Source organism: Haemaphysalis longicornis, unplaced genomic scaffold (assembly GCF_048455015.1).
Source record: "Haemaphysalis longicornis isolate Haplotype H1 unplaced genomic scaffold, Haemaphysalis longicornis Haplotype H1 scaffold_5, whole genome shotgun sequence".
Lineage (NCBI taxonomy): Eukaryota > Metazoa > Arthropoda > Arachnida > Ixodida > Ixodidae > Haemaphysalis > Haemaphysalis longicornis.
In genome coordinates, this window is record NW_027526385.1 from 67,251,823 (window position 1) to 67,270,609 (window position 18,787).

The 18,787-nt window shown below is 47.8% G+C and overlaps 1 protein-coding gene across 2 annotated transcripts; it reads left to right on the top strand.

Annotated features, from left to right (window-relative positions):
* The first annotated feature begins 413 nt into the window (after positions 1-413).
* On the top strand, positions 414-15,890 carry LOC144138369 (noggin-2-like). 2 transcript variants are annotated; one of them, XM_077670617.1, is made up of 4 exons: positions 414-2,287; positions 6,735-6,878; positions 9,556-9,827; positions 12,040-15,890. In XM_077670617.1, the coding sequence occupies exons 2-4, from the start codon at positions 6,757-6,759 to the stop codon at positions 12,462-12,464; spliced, it is 819 nt and encodes a 272-aa protein (XP_077526743.1). In that variant the 5' UTR covers positions 414-2,287; positions 6,735-6,756; the 3' UTR covers positions 12,465-15,890. The 2 variants fall into 2 exon arrangements, with proteins under 2 accessions (XP_077526743.1, XP_077526744.1); XM_077670618.1 differs by lacking the exon at positions 414-2,287 and having other exon boundaries at positions 6,753-6,878; positions 9,539-9,827.
* Positions 15,891-18,787: the final 2,897 nt, after the last annotated feature.

Here is an 18,787-nt window from a genome sequence, read left to right on the forward strand (position 1 = left end):
GAGAAACTTGTCTCAAGTAGCGTGACTTGCAACACATTCCAGGTACCCCACAAGGCTGCCGACTGTCCTCTTGCCTTTTCTTTTCTTAAAAGCAGGGGGTTGGCGTTCGTCGTCGGACTTGACGGGTATTTTTCCGCACCTATAGCTCAGAAGGAGTTGAAACTTGTCGCCTGCGGTGATAGTTCAATCAGAGCTCAAAGGCGTCCATGCCTAGACGGTGTCCAACTGGCCTGACGCGGATTCGCCCAGCGTTTGCCCTCTCCGAGTCCTCGTAGTCTTCGCGTGCCCACCGGTACTCCCACGTCTTCGAGACAGAGGGAAGGCAGGGCGAGGGGCGAGGAGAGAAAGGTGGTGGATGCGGTGACGCGTGTCTCTCACGTGACCCCTCTCCGTCAGCACTTTTGTTGTTGTTTTCGTTCGTTCCACTTCGTGAACGAACGTCGTAAGCGCGCGCGCGCACAACATCGAACGCCGGTAAAGGCGAGCTTCCAAAGCGATGGGTCGGCCGCGGCAGCAGGAGCCGGGAACGCCCCTTTTTTGCGGCAGGAGCAGCGGCAGACGACGTTGAAGAGTTTCCGTCTGCGGCGGCATTTCTCGCAGACGACGTGGTTCCGAGTGTGACGTCAGGCTCGTTCGTCGTCGGGCAGGAGGCGAAGAGTACGTCACGGTTTGGCTACTATAAACTCTCACCATTCAGCTCGCAACGTGCATCATCGAAGATACTGAGGAAAAGGATAAACCGTTTCCAAAGCCCCACGCAGTGAGCTGGCCTGAGCAGACGATTCCAGTATTGCAGACGACGTGTAATGGTGTCGACACTGAGTTAATAAGAAGCGGTGCGACGCCGTTGAAGCTAGAGGTGCAATTAGCGGCGGATCGTCTCATCTTCCAAGTTTTCCTGTTCCGCATGCTTTGGGAATTACTAGGAAGGAAGCACACAAGACCAGCGGAGTAGACGCCGGAGCTGCCGCTTGGGGAAAGTAGATATGACGCCGTTGCTTACGGAATGGGGAATTGTTCTGAACAGTTGTGTGTCGTGAATGATTGGTGACGTCAGGTGAGGAGTCCGTCGACTGAACTCGGAATGTCAGACGATCTCTATTGGCTCGTGCTCCTGCAAACCTGTCGTGAGGAGGTCAAACGAGAGGCACGAATCAGCACAACTGAAGTAGTGAGGAAGAACCAACGACCAGCAGAGCACCACAAGCGAGAGTGACAGGAAACGGAAAGTGATTTGTAAGTGCGGCCCGCAAAGTATTCGCATTGAGTGCTTTTGCTTCAGCTGGCGTCCATCCCCAGAGCAGCCGTGGTACCTGCAGGAAGGGATTAAACGGCAGCACCAAGAAAAGAAAATCGTGGGATCGTTTACCAGGAGGATTACGTTACCAGGCAAGAAATTTGTGGCACCCCATTTTTCCGAGGGGCACCAAATGATACCACCGACCACAACAGGCTTCGAACCAGCATAGCATTGACCATCCTTCAATATGACCGGTAAATCGGTATACCCTTCGATTACCAAATCCAAAAAACTGACGTTGTGACATCCTACAACGGAAAGAGGATCTTGCTGCAACAAAGGGAGGAAGTTGCATAGACAAACGCTGGAAGCATCAGCAACAAAAAAGAATTGTTGCAGAACATGTTCTTGCTCTGAGGTTCGAAAAGCCATGAATGTCTTACTGCGGTGTTCAAGAAGCTTGATGTCACAGAGAAATGAAAACGATCGGTTAAATCCACAGTCGACTGCCATTGTGGACCAAAAGTAACCATTAGTTCCGCGAACGCAAGTTCGATGCTAGCGGAAGACGTTCCTTCCTAGACAGGTCCACAAAAGCACAAGGATAAGTTGAAGAAAGCCAAGGATCGACAGCCGGTTAAATAGGGAACCGGAGAAGATTTCGCTGTATTCAACTTGAGCTCCTTAGAGAACGGCGTAGCTAACATACTGGTCGTGCAGACGACTCACGAAAAGGGAGCAGACGCCATTTATCAGTGTTGAAGGGAACATCGACTCCGCCGAGCTGCTCTGAAGACGCTAAACACAGCGTCTGTGTGCAATCGGCGTTGAACACGTGCGCGAGAAAACTGGAGCGGGCATCGTGATCGCGTCGCTTTCTTTTTTATTGTTGTACCTGTTCCGTGCTGCTGCTGCTCTTCTCCGGAGGAGACGGAGCAGCCGACGTCAGCGCCGACGCAGAGACTGCGGTGTCCGCGCTAAACTCACAGTCATGAAGACCGACCGGAGGACGGCGGGCAGTTCGGATCGTGTCCCCTGACGCAAAAGGTGGGTGACCCGTTATGGCACTTGCGAGCCTGCTGTGTGGTTGCGCGCGAAAATGCGTATCCGTATTGCGCGCAATCTTGTCTCTCCCGCAATAATTCTAATTCTATGGAGGGAAAGTGTAACGATTCTGGCCTGCGAACGCTGGCACGTTTTGGTATAGTGCGCTAGCTTCGTTTTCGGGCGGTAATTTTGATTTAGCGGAGGGAAAGCCCAGTCAGTTGGTTTATTGTTGCATGGCCAAAAACTAGCGAGAAAAAAGTGAACGGAGCAATGCAAGAATGATGCCATAAAAAGAGGCAGCCTACACGGGTGTCGCTTGCTTCGGTTTATGTTGTCCTGCTCCTTTGTATTGAGTATATTTTTCCAATATGCGCCAATAATTTCGGTCTGAACCCGATTACTCAAAATCGATACTATAGAGGTAGATGGTGATATCGGTTTTAGCATTCTTGTGTGCTTTTTTAAAAAAATGGCGTCATTACGTGTTCACAAAAATACAGTTAGCGAATGAAAAAAAAAGAACAGATGAAGGCACAGATTGAGTCCTTGGGGGACGCCACTACCATTCGAAAAGCGAATTTTCGCGCCTTCTTGCGGACAAGGAAAGTGTGGCTCTCCTTCGCTTCCTATCTGGCAGGCTAGCGAACAACGAGATCTGATCTATGAACGCTGAACACGTGTCTTCCTCATGCCGCATAACGCAGGAAGTGAAAGGGGAGAGGCAGAATCTCCCACATTTTATGCAAATTTGGAGGTGTACGGGTGGAATTGACGCATGGACCATGATGTACGCTAACAGGTTCTAATTTTTGCTTTCTACCACGGGTGATCATTTTCTTATTTCCGAGTTCACAAAAAAATGTCGTTGCGGCCAGGAATGAAAGTTATGGTCCCGTACGTGGCCACGGCGTCGTTCCACATGGTTCATTGCTAAAATTTCAACCATTGCGCGATGCCGTTCAACTCCTGTCAACTTGGTCAAGCTGCATTACTGAAATATCGTAGCAATGACAGTTCCACAATACTTTTCAACATTTTAAGATGCTTTGGATATAGTCGTCAAACATGCTTTAATTGCTGCTACTTGAGCTAACCCGCACATTGTATTTCAAGATTTTGTTCTTTTTTTCGTTTTGTTTCGTCAAATCATTGTAACAACGCTTCTAGCGGTCGCGGGTGGCCAAGAACAAAGATTTACGAAATATGTCCTTGCTTTTTCAAGTGAATACATTTGTTCTGTATTGTATAGTTCGGCACTCCGAAAAGACAAATCAGAGAGGGGGGGGGGGGATAATTCTCTAGCGCACGAGAGGGCAGGACAGCAAAAGCAGGCAGTAGAAGTGCTGGTACTCTTTCGTTTTCTCGTTCGCGGTGAAACATTACGCGCTTGTCCTGTTCACTTCCTCTGTAAACAAGACAGCAAGCAGGACAAGCGCTAGCGCATGTCCTGCTTGCTGTCCTGTTTGCTTTATATCTTTCTTTCGTCTCTCCCATAAAAAAAAAAAAAAAAAAAAACTGGCGTCGTGGCGGGGAGTCGATCCGTTCACCAGCACAATGCAGTGAACCACAGCGCAAGTCACTTTTGTAGCTTTGTGGAGGTCGAAAACGAGCTTCTGTTGAGTTTTGCGCAATGATCCGCCTCCTGTTTAAGGGTTGGGTTCCCTTTGCATTTGTGGCTGGTATTTAAATCCAGACAAAAATGCGCGTTCATGTTTCGAAGCGAATAAAAAAGAATACCAGCTGCGATGATTGTTCGGACGAAGTTACCCAACACAAATTCACAGATGCATGTTGTCATTAAACATCATCTCCTTGCGGGGACACCTTTATACTGAAATGCAAGTGCAGTGGGAACAAGTTTCTGTTTTAGCCGACAAGCTACGGCAGATTCTGGAATTCATTCACGAGATGCTTATATTGTCACACAAGTACCCCGGCAAATCACACTCGTCTAGAATAGCCGCGTCCTACCTTTTCCCAACAAAACGTTTGCGGAACCAGAACTGCACCCTGACCCGCAACAACTTCACACAGCACTACCGCACAAAATAACACTCTATTCAAACGAGGTAATGGCACGAGTACTCTGAGCGGGAATCTTCCCAGTTCTATTCGCGATGGGCTGTTTTGCCAGGTCCAGCAGTTGTGGTAGACTCATGCCACGAGGGAAGCTGAAAGGAACTGAATCCTCGTCAGCGCGATCAAGGAGTGAAGCAATGAAATTCAAGCGCTGCCCCATCGGCTCCGGTCCTTTAACTATCCTATTGCCTTTCCATTCCCCCATTTAGACTACTGGCCTCCCGTTTCAATGGAAAAGTTTACTACCACTTTTAAGTTTAAAAAAAAGTAAAACAAAATAGTGAGGACTTGAAGAAAAATGTGTTCTTTTTTTTTCTCTCGGCTCCTTGTACAAAAGCTAAAAGAAATGGACAAGGGACATCAGGTTATTTTGTAATATTCAGGGTGGACGTTCCTAAACATAAATACTGTTCTTTTCTGTTTGGGTGGGAGGCAGCGCGGAAATTTTCAACCTGGGATATTTACACTAACAATAAATGCTAGTATGTACTTGTGTTCGTGTGCGTGCTCTGGCACACCGACTGTATTCGGTCGCTTTCTTAAAAATGAAATTCAATAACCTAATGTTCTGTGAAATATTTTGCCCTAACTTTCTTTGATATCTTGCATAACTCGTTAAAGCTTACACAAGCTTGACGTTATTGACTAAACCTCAGTTGCTACTAAGAAAGAATCACATGAAATATTACCGACGGTTTGTTTGCAAACGTTGCGAGGCTCTGTTGTTAGCCCAAAGAAAACTAGAAGAATCCTGTTTTTTTTTTTCTAGTCTGGATGTATAAGTACAGGGGGCGGTATTCTCGTAACTGTCCCCTTTGAAAAACGTCCCTTTTGCGTCCCTTTCATCGTGACGTACTTCCAGTTAAGCAGTGGGCCTTTGATTTACCGTAACTGTTCTTGCAAACGCATTTTAAAGAAGTGAAACCGTATCAGAGTATATTTTATGTGTTTTTTGTTCCGCGAGCGAACCAACAATAAGGTGACGAAAAATCGTCTGCTCCAAAACGTCTGCTCCGAGTAGCCACGGCTCATAGCTCCGCCTGCTCCGCCGTGCTTGTAAGGCGTCACATCCGGGTGTTCGCTTTTAGCCAATCAGGGCTAGCTCAAAAGGGACACTTTTGAAAGGGACACAAAAGGGACAAAACACGGGAATACCACCCCATATTGATTTATTTACCATGTGTTGCCATTGCATGGTAGTTGGTTACTTCCGGGCAATAATTGCTGTCCCGAGCAGAGTTACGGCCACTTAGGGAAGCGATGGGTGAACAGCAGTTTTGTGTGCTGCTTTCCTGGAACAGCACAATTCATTGGCTCACAGAACTCGCACAGCGAGGAGGAATATAAAGATCATATAGCAAATGGCTAAAAATGCTTTCAATACCAGCCTCAAGTTGCGTGAATTTCTTTGCGAATTCCCAGCCAAGGTGAATCATAAAAAGCAAGATGCAAAAAAAAAATCACCTTAAGCGGCGTCATTGAAAACCGATTCCGTCAAACGTGCTACGTTTACAAAATTATTAGAATCTAGAGAACGGTAGGGTAAGGATGTTATGGCATCATTATTGCAAAAAAGCAAGCTGTTTCTTTCCTTGGCGAGGTTTCCTATTGAATGTAAAGCGACGAGTGACGCCCATGGGGCTGATTATTTCCTGTTGATAATACATGGCGTATTATGTAAAAAAATATGTGCAGCGTTACCACTTATGCAACGCTATTGGAGAGGCGTTACCCATGTGTCATTACACCGATGCGGCGTTACCAATGTCGCAGCTACGCCAATGCGGCCGGCGTTACCGATGTGGTTGCTACACATATGTGGTGTTTCCGATGTGGCCGTTACAACGGTGGAGCGTTACTGATGTGTCTGGTACAGTGATGCAGCGTCATCAATGTGGCGCCACTTAGCGAACCCCGAATCATTGGGCTGAGACGCAGATAAAAGTACGTCTGTGTTGATGTTAATGAACCTTAATTATGGATGAATTATATAGTTAATATTGATATGTTACCAATTAATCTTTTTTCAACACGAAGCTGCGCTGGTGGGACAAAGTCAAAAGATATTTCATGGCTGTGCGGACTATTATACGTATTAATAAAAATGAGCGAGTCCCAGTATGTATGAGTGGACATATTTAAAATGATGTGTACCCATTGCAGTAGTACAGAGGTGCGTACTAATGCACGCACTTTTGCACTTACTTGGTTTTCTGATGACGTCCGCACTTTAAATCACCAGTTAAATCTGCACGCTTATCCACTCAAGAGACGCTCTTTCCGTGTTATAGGTGCTCCAAGTCGCGCAGCAGCGAGTTTGTTCTTGTTGCATTGCTTCAGCGCTTGACTTACTGCGCATGCGTCGTAGGCTGGGCGGCGTGCGCAGGACCATGCGACGGTGGTCTGCAGCGGGTCCGGTTGCCCTTGGTCCGCTACTACTGCTGCTGCTGCTCCTCGCGATGACGTCACAGACTGTCCAGGCCCGCACCGGTGCCCCTCCAAAGGTTGCCAGGTTGGTGGTTTCTTCAATTCAACTTGGTTAAAGGAGCCATGAAGACAAAATACAAGTTGGGTTTATTAGAATGACTGCTTAGTCCCGATAACAATGATACCAATATCATCGCAATCTTCGAACAAATAACGGAGATATGAAAGAAAACGTGTGAAGCAGTCACGACCCTCTAGCCAATTTCCCGCAACTTTTCTATGACGTCACGGAACCTTGTTTGGGGGATTGGCGGCCGCCTAACTGACCTGTCGCGACGACACATGACTGGACGTCTGTAATGGGGCCTCTAGTTCCATTTGAGCGCATCACTTGAATGCTAACGTGCAGCTTTTTTGTTGGCCCGTATGACGTCATTCTTGCTCATAACACGTCACTGCGGCGCGAAATTTGAAAGTTTTTAAATACTTCTTGCTTTTTTTTTCGTTAAAAAACATCTCTTGTGGCTGTAATGGAGCTGAGTGAGATACTGAATCCTAGTTCTTCCAAATTAAACGAAGTTGTATTTTCTCTTCATGGCTCCTTTAACACAAAAGGCGGCATTCTCAGTTCTGTACGTTTCATGCCCGTTCCAAAGTGTCCATTTTGATCGAGCCTCGATTGGATGAAAGCGGACACCCCGGATATGACGCAGCACAAGCAAGACGGAGCGTCGGTTTTTGCTCATCTCATTGGTCAGAGGCCTAGCAAGTGCTATTACGTCACGGTTGAAACGGACGTGAAACACATTTTTGTAGCGGACACAATTCAGAATTCTGCCCCAGTTCGGTGGTGGTGTTTTTGTCGTGCAGAAACAGCGGGACAAGAACTACACTTATTTCGCGTACTGCTCGTAGATTGCACTCGACCTGCACTCAGGAGAACGTCGAAGTTCAGGTGCCGCGAGCTGCACTACTAGAGCTGCACCAGCTGAAGTACAGTCCGAACGCGGTGCAGGTTGCGATCGTCCTGCCCTCAGTATAACGGCGAAGTTCAGGTGCCGCGAGCTGCACCACTGGGACAAATTAAAGCTGCGCCGGCTGAAGTCACAGCCTCAACGTGGTGCAGGTGTATCGAATAAACCTAATATAAAGCCGGTTGGGCTGTGAATCCTGGTTGCCAACATTCTGTCGTAGTTCCGTAGAATGCACTTAAGAAGTTACCATATGTTTAAGAGCATTGGCGTTAAAAATGAAAAGTAGGGATGGTATGGTGGCTTCACACTGATTGCCCTAAGTTCGTTAAATGGAGTTTGTAGCAGCGAGCTACGGAGTAATTAGTGTGGCCAGAAAAAAAAAAAACGGAGATATCTGCAACGCAGGCACCGTTGATCTTTGAAAAGGAGCCAAGAAGACAAAAAAAAAGCGTGCACCCCTCCATCTAACCACGACAATGGTTGAACGCGAAGCTCTGTGGTGAAGGACTCCTTGGTTGTCGTCTGAGTTTGGACTTTGACTCGTTGAGCTTTGACTTTGACTCGCACGCATTTTGGGCTTTTGATCGCAGCGGCTTTGACTTTGATCCTTCGCCGTTTGATATAGCCCGAAGCAAGCTCCGCGTTCAACCATTGTCGCCGTTGCATGGAGGGGTGCATGATTGCCGGAATGGCGCAATAGAATAGACACCGGCTTCATTACGCGGGGGGCCCACGTTCGATTCTGACCACGGGAAGCGTTTTTTTCCCTTTAACCTCACCAACGATCATCGTCGTCAGGAAAAATTGGCTTTCCTGCAGTGCGTTTTCTTCGCGACTTACGCCATTAGTGACGAACAAAAAGCTTCGCTTTAAAATAAACGTTTTGTTCGTTCAAAAGCCTGCATTGACCCATTAACAATGGTACCAGCCTTAACGCAAACATCAAGAAACTGAGCTAGATAGAAAGGAACGCAACTGAAGCAATGACGATTCACGGCCCACTTTCTAGAAACACTTTCTCGCCAGGCCCAGCAACCTCGAATTCCTCCGGGCCTGCCTTCCTTCCTTCCTTCCTTCCTTCCTTCCTTCCTTCCTTCCTTCCTTCCTTCCTTCCTTCCTTCCTTCCTTCCTTCCTTCCTCCTGCATTGAGCCAACCTCTTCTTTCAACACATAGCTCATCGCTCCCTCTGGTTCTCATTTTATCAAGTGTTCTAAGAGTGGCGAGGTAATTAGCAGGAGTAACAGAGCTGTAGTAACTAGTGGTCGTAGTGGTAGTGACAAGTATTCAGTCTTTCACATCCATGGTTTGTCTAGCTCAACTTATCCCCATTTAATCTATGGCTCTGTCCCCCGTGCTACTCGATTCATATCTTCGAATGATGTGGTAAGTCTACCACCTTCATTTCCTTAATCCTTAGCGTGAAGTAGCTTGTGTTTTATTATTTTTCTTTTTTTTTCTTCAAAAACTCCCCTATCTTCACTCTTGGACTGCAACGTACAGCCTTTGTAAAAATTTTGTAGGCCTTGGCAAAAGTTTCTGGGCTACAACAGACTCAGTGCCCAAGCTTAACGTTCAAGTTTGGTCTAGTCATTTTATGACAGTAAGACGAAAAGGTGCTTTTGCCAGCTTTATGTCACCAAACGTTTCGGTCTCATTCGAAAGGTAAGTTCGCATATTGAGTTCTTTGTGGCCTGTGAGCTTGTGATTTGGCCTAAAATATTTGACAAATAATGTACATGTGGAGCATTGTCGGCGTGGTCATTGCCGTAGCTTTCTTCCGTTCGCAGGCCCACCAGAGGCCGCCAGAGTCACCACATGGCGCAGCTGCAGCAGCAACAGGGTCACCAACAAGGTCAAGGCGTGAAGCCTCCTCTGCTTCTGCGACCTCTGCCTTCGGACGACCTCCCCGTTCTCGATTTGGTCGAACCTGCCGGACACGTCTACGATCCAGGGCCCGAGGACCTAGACAACGCAACTCTTCAGAGGATCCTGGCAGGACATTTCGACCCCAAGTTCATGGCGGTCCACCGACCGAAGGAAAGCATCCTTCACCCAAACGGTGAGAGTCATTGATTGATTGATTGATTGTTAAAATAGAAGATTCATGTTGAATATAAGCTAACGACAAGTGCTCAAAATGGCCATCGCGATTTCCGCTGGAATGACACTGAATATCCTATTTTTTTTCGCTGAGGCGAATATGGAGTTTAACATGCATGTTTACTATTCTTGGAGCTTATAACAGAATCGAAATCTTAGATTGGTGCAGCGTTTATCATTTGAACCTATGGTTCAGTTTTCTCAAGTAGCAGCCCTCTTGTCAAGAGGGCTTCCCTTGAAACAAAAATAGCGCATTGTTTTCGCGCCGGAAAGGGTGCAACTGGCCTCCGACCGTGTGACCATTATTATCCCTCGCACAAATAGGTCTGCTAGAGAGGTCGGAAAGAATGTAGACACCAAGAACCCTGTGTCAGCTGCTTCGGTGATCACGTGAGCTGTACGTAGGCACTTACCCTAGCGTTTCTTCCGGCATTTGCTTGGTTTTCGCAGTGAATCCGCCTGTATCCCGTATTTTCCACCCGACCAAGTGGCATGTATCAGCTTCTTAGGCATCGCACTCAGTCATTTCCACGAAGTTGTAAAAATGGCACTGTGCTGTTTTTCTTTTGAAGAAAATTGAAACTGGAAAAAAATTAAGAAATGCCCGAATACGCCGTTCGGTCGCATGAAAATGGTAGATTTGACCATACAGTAATCCCTCGTTATAACAAAGTCAGCGGGATGGCGAAAAATTTCGTTATAAGCGGTATTTTGATATAAGAGACCTTCCGAGAAAAGTTAAACCAGTTGAGCTTTAATTACGCCACAGCTGCGAGGAATCAAAGCACAATGTACTCAGTGAAGCAAAACTTTATTCAGGTGCAAAAAAGGCAGTGAGCTTCGGCTGCTTCAAGTTCTTACCGGGCGCGAGCAACCCCTGCTCCCATTCGTCCAAGCAATGCATGAGGCTGGGGTCGCCGTCCAGAAATAGTGGCAGCGGCAGTGACCTTTTTAATAGGAGGGCGTGCGGGTGTCATGAAACCCCACGAGAGTTTCGTGGTGGAAAGCGCCGCAACTGCCGTGGCTCGAGACTGAGGTTGTGTTTGTTGAGCTAAAAAAGCGATAAACCGCTTGTTGTGCGTACAAAGCAGAATCATGAAAATTGACCGGTTTTGCACTAGGGGGTTTGCATGATCACAGGGTAATTTTCCCACTAGCTATTCAGCCCTGAAGTTTGCAACACTAGAGTTTTTTGGCGCCCCGTTGTCGACGAAACTGCTAATTCTACGGTTCGAGTGTCGGTGTTTGCGCACGTCGCGTCCACGCTATTGACCAATGTCTAGCAAGAAAATCCAATTACCTTACTACGCATTTGGGCCGTTTGTCTAAAGTGAGGTGGCGTTAATTGAGCACGACCGGCTCGAGAAAATCGCAGGGGAAACACCAGCTTAAGTTGCCCGCCATGTATTTTCACAGCCTAACTCGCTGCTGGTTCGCCGCCGCTCGGCAACGCCTCCGCCTCCCACTTCGCTATAAATGGCTCAAGCTCTTCGTGCGCTTCGAGTTATGAAGCCTAAAATGCATTCGTTTGGGTTGGGACCAGAATAAATTTCAAAGAAAGCGATATTTTGTGTAAAGCGATTTCGTTATTACGAGGAATTACTGCATATGCTTGCTTTGCTACATTGAACCAGTGACGCCAAATTAACACTGATCTGCTCGTTAATGAAGTGAGAAAGCAACGTAAGGTATACACTTACTGACATGTGTGGTTTTTGCATGTGTTTGTTCAAAACATTGTTAATAAAAATAAAGCATCGATTGGCTAATCGCATACACTTAAGGAACACATCAGGGGATAGTATGCTCCAACAGGCAGAACAATACAAATTTGGTTATTGGTCACTAAAACCAAGTCGCAAACCCGTTTCAACAAAAGGTGTCACGGTGAAAAAACTGCCCAAAACACATTCTGAGGGCCTCCAGAACTGGCTGTCCACAGAAAGATGAAAAATGGGCTGATGACAATGATGCTGATGATGATACTGCTCCTGCTACTAATGAATATTTGATTTACGGCGTCCTAAAGCGTTTACAATCCTGCGTACACTACGTCAAAGTGCTACTGGGAGCTAATTTTAAACACACTGTTGGGGAAAACAGCGCATGGCGTGCTGCTTGTGTCCCTACGGGCCGTACAGCGGAAATTTCTGTTCGTCAATGATTTGCAGGCAGCCTCCAGCCAGGATTCCGACTCAAGAAGGGCAGGCTCGTTCCAGCCAGACCAATGCCTCGCGAGCTGCAGCGTATCCGGCTCAAGAACATCGAATTTCCCGGTGGCATTAAGCTCCGACTGAAAATGGGTCGGCGGATGCGCCGCAAGATGCGTCAGCTTCTCTGGTCGTACACCTACTGCCCACTGGTGTACCGGTGGAAGGACCTGGGCTTGCGCTTCTGGCCCCGCTGGATTCGGGAGGGCCGCTGCTACAAGAGTCGTCGCTCGTGCTCCTTCCCTCCGGGCATGACTTGCCGGGAGAAGAGGTCCACCGAGAAGACGGTGCTGCGGTGGCACTGCCGGGACTGGGCGCAGAGGCGACAGTGCCGTTGGATTCTGGCCACGATATCCGTGCTCGTGGAGTGCAGCTGCTCGTGCTGACCCCAAGAGTGCACATTCAGAGACGGCTGCAGCAGCAACTGAAGATACCTAAGATGCCCGCTTAGGTTCAGAATTGTGCGCGCCGACTTGGAATTTTGAAATGAAGCTCGCGGGAGCACCATGGGAGAAGAACTGAACCATGCACCGTTGCCTTTATTTTTAGGTGAAAATACATTGTTGGTGGACATTGAACGTGGCCGAAGATAACAGCTCGTCGCAGTTCACTCATCTGTGGATGCATATAAGGAAGCAACAAGACGAGCTAAGCACTCAAGAGACCCACAGGACCCTTCGAGTGGTACTTTGTCTGGTCAGTGAACCAGACAGGACTTTTGTCTGGTCAGTGAACAGCGACTAGAAGAAATACACATGGAAAGCCTTTTGTGCGCTGCCTTTTGTGTGTGCCGCTTCTTCTTTTAGAACTGTAAGGCTTCTCGGACAGCTGCATGTGACTACAACAGGAGGAACTTCAATGCGACTGTGTGCACAGAAGCAAAATTGAAGAGTTCAAACGCCACAAATAAAAGCACTGGACGGATTGATCTCGCATACCTCTTCGAAGCGACTTCCTGTGCTTTTCGTGACATTGGGGCAGGGAAATGAGTGTTAGCTGTGACGCATACTTCTTGAGAGCTCATCATGCTTTTGCTTGGGCGTTGGCGACAATACAGACTGCATACATTCAGTGTTTCGGCCCCTGGAGATGATTTAAAATCCTGTGCCACTACCAGCGCAAGGCAGCAAGGAACAGTACCTGTGGAAGGACCTGCCTCCTTTGCTTTTCGCCACGCCTTATCTGAAACAGGCCATTGACCTTTTTCAAGTGCCTTAACACTTTTGTGTAACCTCATTTGACGCCACGGCAAATGATTCTGGACCCAAGAAATGATAGCCTGCAGACAGCTGTCGGTGATTTTCTGTTGCCAGTGCCATAGGAAACGTACGGTGACTTATCGGTGTTGCAAGGTAACCAGCAGGTGGCTGACGGTGACGTTGTGTGCGATAACTACGATGAACATGGTGTTTCTTACTGGTAGTGGATGCCAGTCTGCCGAGAGCTGTTCGTGGCACTCTGTCGCAAAAACCATAGGACTCAGTGCGTGAATGTGTTTGCTGTGGACACTGACAGGCCTTGGTGACGTTCTATGGCAAGGACTAAAAAGAGCCCGGTGGGACTTATTGGTTGTGGACCGCAGGTGACTGACATCTGCTGGCGTCTCTGTTGCGACAGCCACAAAGGACGTGGTGTTATTACTTGTATATCGCGGACTGCAGACAGCCGTCGTTTTTGCTCTGTCGCAAGTGCAATACAGGAACGTTGTGTAGCTTGACTGGATGGCAGACTGCTGTCGGTCCTGTCGCAAGTGCTGTAGGAACGTGATGTGACTGATCTGTTGTTGACGGTGGCCAGCTGACAGTGGTTGCCTGTGTTCTGTCGCAACGGCCACAAGAAAGGTGATGAATTTGACAGATTGGTTGGGGCGTATGCCATCTCAACTGTTTTGCTTAATTGCGGCGTACGTACACGTCTGTCACATTTAACGGATGACCGTCGATAACCGTTTTTGGCGTTTACTTAGTGACGATGACTTCACTTTCGCGCCAAAACACTGACTTCTGCTTTTGGTTGAAACGCTAACGCAACCCCTCTTTTCTCTAAGCAAACACAGGGATAAATCATTTGGCATACTGGCGCAGTAGCCTCTTCAATCGTATGAATCTTTAGGCAGCTGCACTGAGTCTGCGTCCGGTCACTGCTTTCGGGTTGTGGTTTGTGACAGTAGTGTTAAGGCGGATGTTGAATGCATACTGGTATACGATCACTGGAAGCTGGTCTTTCAGAACCTTGAATGCACGGCACTTTTCTCTAGCCTTCCAACGATGTCTTCAAATGTTCCATCCCATTTTCTCATAGATGGACGCCACTTGTATCCTGACAGAACGCACGTTTGTGTGAATGTGTGAGTGCGCGCGTGTGTGTATGTGTAGCTAATTAGTGACCAAATCCTTATTGATTAGGCACCTACCAGAAAACGGTGCAGAAGCTGGGCTTGCAGGCAGTTTCAGAGTACAATCGATCGGTAGGAATGAACTGCGTGCCCCATTCTCTACTGCCTTCCGACCAGGATTGTGACTCATCGCCACATTCCATCAACTTGCGGACCTCACTACAACGCACGACCACTGGGCATAAATCGCTTAACACTCCGATACAAAGAGACAACTTTTGCGCATCCGCCGCGGACTATTTATCCCCAAGCAGGCTTTTCCTGCTTTCTGTACAGGAAACACGTCAAGCCGCTGCTGAAACGTTCCCGTTCGTCGTACGAACGCAATTTTAATGGTGGTGCGGCATAAAGGCTGCCGTTTAAGACGTCGGGAAGCAGAATGAAATCAATTCTCCCTGCTCGTAGTTTTGTGTGAGGTGTTGCAATTTGCCTGTGGACCGTTAAGCATGGCACCAGCGGCGGTGATCCGGCATTCTGCAAGATAGCGAGCTGGGGATTGAAAACGGGATTTCGTTGTCAATCAATCAGTGTAATCAATCGCAATACCTGGCTAAAAATGCCCAGTTCATGTTCGATTCACAACATCGATTTGCGGACATGTTCGGTCAGGGAGTTCGGTTAGGTCCAAACGGCGCTCTCAGCGAAGCCCAACGTCTTCTAGAAGTCTCAATTGGGATTGACACATAAGATCAAGTGCAACTAGAAGGGTCGCGACTAAAATGGGTGAAGTTGGCAAAGACTCGCAACGGGTTGGAGTTCTTCGCTATCGAAAAATGGCTTGCTTATGACAATGCACCCTACACGTTGAGCTGGTGGGGAACAACGGCCTGCAAAGCTTAACTTAGTGAGTTCAGTGCCTGTTAATTGTGATTTAGCTGCATGAAAAGAAGAAAGATTTGCGCGAATTGTATGATGCAGGGCCAATAAGAAGTCTACACGGCGTCAACCCAGAGCAATACGTTTTGGGCAACGCTGTCCCTAGAGTCTGCTAAAGCAGCATAACAGGAATCCCAAGGCAATTACGGCGTGTCATTTTCCTTTAAAGAACCGTTGCATATGTACATATTTAAACTTAGGAAGCTTAGTTTTATTCAAGCTCTTTTGAGTTGCGCCAACAACGTAGGGGAATTTAAAAAGACCAAACCGAGTTACCGGTGAATATATATTCCTAGCGCTATAAGACGCGTAAAAGCCAACTGTTACGGAGCGCATGATTTGAGTACCGTATCGGTTAGAGTGTGTTTCGTTCACGTTTCGTGAAAGTGGGCAGAATATTTTCGGCGTGCCCTGGTTAGTTTCTACTCATATGGATATTTTTTCTTCTCCTCTGCATCTTATTTATGTGCATAAATGACAGCTCATAAATGACACCCCTGTGTATGTTGACCAATTGTTTGAACATAAAAGCGTCTGTCACAATTTTAAGACCTGTCTGTCTTTGTCTGCGTCGACGGACCACACCCGCTTGTGTTATAAAACCTTGTGTTCTGCGTGTTTAGACACTGGTGCGGTTCGTCGACAGGTGGTCCGCGGAGAGCGTTCATTCGAGAGCTATTAGCACGTTAGCCAGTCAACATCTAGCCTCAATTACCACTTCCACATTAGAAAACTTTGATATTTGTCCCCTTCCTGCAAAAACACGTGCCACATTTCTGAATGTCACTCCCGCTTCGCTGAGACATCACACACAGACTTTAAGCGGCGTTGAAGTGGTTGTTTGCGAAGTAATTTAAACGACCATAGTTTGGGAAACTGCAGCCTGATGTCTTCATTTGTTATTTTTTTAGCCACGCTTATTGTAAGAACGACTTCCACCGGACGAGAACCGAAACCGCTACCTCGGGCTCAACAACAGTACGGCTTAGAAAAGAAGCAACCTTAGTGTGTGTGTGTTCATCTGCCTTACATGCATGCTGATTCGCTACTTTGGATGGGTTCACTTCAACAGTGTAAGGTCGTTGCTTTACTTGTTTGCAAGCTACCGACCTTGTTGTATCAAGATAGCTGTAAGCGAGTAAGCGAAGTTATTCGTCGTCATGCGCCGGTAAGGTTTTTCATCTATAAGGACCTACCATCCCATTTGCGAGCCTCAACCGCCCCTCAAGCGATTGGAAAACATATTCCGCCGTCTCGCATGGCAACTAACGACTCGAAGCGCGCAAACACAGCGCAAGAAGATAGGCGGTGGTACGCCCACAGTCCGATTCGGGCGCGGAATAAACACGAGGTGAGCGTGCAAGTGGAGAGGAAAGAAGACTGGCTCAGCCATCGGTTGCCACGGAGTGTACGAAGTTCAATAAGCGGCCTCGACCTGAGCCTTTCAGCGTTGAGTGATCTAGGTGGGCAAGCAAGCCACACCTGAGTTCCGCCCGGGCGGTGGGCAGACGACGCGGCAACCGCGGTCGTCTGCTGTCGTCTGCGCTCGCTATGTCGTCTGCTGTCGCTTGTCTGCTGGTGACCGATTTGTACCAGACGACAACCTTGAATTCAACTACTCGGACTAACTAATGCCACGCGTGGTGGAATACATCTCAGTCGTTACGTCGCTCTCATAAGACGCCAGGACAGATGATGTTGAGAGTATCCTTCCCATTTTATGCATCAAACCGGCCTTAGCGATAGTAAGGACCGTAGACATAGCCCCGATTTTTTCGACGTGCTTTGCTGTTCGAGTTTTGCGCATCACTACCGAATTGTCCCTTCCACTGAAACAAGAACGTGGTGGCAGGGCTGCAATGTGTTTTTGCGCGTGAGAACTGCTTTAATGTGTCTGCATTACGTACATTTTAAACAGGTCGCTTTTAGTAGGAGGCGGTTCTAGAGTGAAACCTTAGCGGGGAAGAATGGGGTGGAGACCCAGAAGCATGGTCAGTGTAGGAGGGGAGATGGTACGAAGATTTTATGGCTGGTGTGAGGCTGTTACAATACCTAACCAGATTTGGCACATCAAACTGTTCAGCTCCAATTTCCCGAATTTGCTTGGATTTTTCTTTTTTTGTGTGGACCGGGCCGATCACCGCTCCCTTTTCGGAACGGAAGCGTCTGGTGACACTTCCCGCTACGTAACCGTCCAAAAAAAGAAAAGTGGACGGGAAGATCGATTCGCGCACATTCCAAGGTTTCAATAAGATAATTAAAAAAAATCAATCTCAGAAATGTTAAAAACATGGAAAAACATAAAAGCTCTTGCTAGGCGTCGCGCAATAGTACTGCGTAAGCTGTACAGATCTGCAATCAACTTTGAGGATTATGGGCCATACGTGCTGCTTTTTACGAGTAAATAGAGATGTGCCTAAGAAAAAGAGAGAGTTAAAGAAATGGGACAATGAAACGTGCAGTTTTGTGTAAGTACAGTTTGAAGAAGTTTGTCGAATATGGGAAATTCTGGGTCACCTTCCTCTAATCGGACATGCACTATAAACCCAGGCGGTCCAAGGACATACTTTGGACGGGCGGGGGCAGTATGAATACATGCGAAATGAATGAATGAATGAATAAATTTATTATAGAAGGGATGGCACTCTGGCCTGTTGGGGGAAATAGGGGAAGGGGTTCAGGGTCGATAAAGCTTAAGTTCTGTTGACGAGGTAAGCTTCCTTCACGAAGGCCCACAGTCCAAGTAGCACGTCGTTGGCGTTATTCCTTGGATAAAGCCAATCCTGCAGAGATGTGACGCCAGGGGGCTTGTGTCGTGCTCGAATTCCTTCCAGGACCCTACACGACCACAGCAAGTGGCTGATTGTCGGTCTATCTTGGTGGCACAGGGAGCACAGAAGCCGGTCTGGTGGAACTTGTGCGTTCTTGTGTTGGTGGTAGTGTTCCCAGCGCGCTACGATGTCTTCCGTAAGGGCGTAACCCGTGCGGGCCTTTGTTAGAAGAACTTGTGCAGCTCGTGGGATGTTGCGGGGTATCGGGTGCTGTAGCTCGGGAATCGTTGCTCTGAGGTCTTTCTTGCTTTCTTGTCGAAGTGTCTTCCTGCGTTCCTCAGGGTAAGGGTTATGTGAAAGAGAAGGCGCTGCAGACTCCGAGGGGTGGTTGAGAATTGTCTCCCTCGCGAGCCTATGGGCCTCCTCATTCCCGGGGTTACCTGTGTGGCCAGGTATCCACTGCACTTGTATGTCGATGTTATGGTCACGCTGGAAGGTTCCACAGAGTTCTTTTATACGATGAGGTGTAGTGTGTCGTCGTGGCGGGGTGCGTAACGCTTTGATGGCTTCGAGGCTATCCGTGAAGATTATAACTCGAGTTGTATTTTCAGCTATAACGTCTGGGATCATCTGGGCACCTAGGAGGATGGCTTGCAGTTCGAGTTCA

Coding starts and splice junctions, on each gene's coding strand:
- LOC144138369 (XM_077670617.1), top strand. CDS start 6,757: ATGCGACGGTGGTCTGCAGCGGGTCCGGTTGCCCTTGGTCCGCTACTA. Junction 6,879..9,555: donor GCCCCTCCAAAGGTTGCCAG/GTTGGTGGTTTC, acceptor TTCCGTTCGCAG/GCCCACCAGAGGCCGCCAGA. Junction 9,828..12,039: donor AAGCATCCTTCACCCAAACG/GTGAGAGTCATT, acceptor AATGATTTGCAG/GCAGCCTCCAGCCAGGATTC.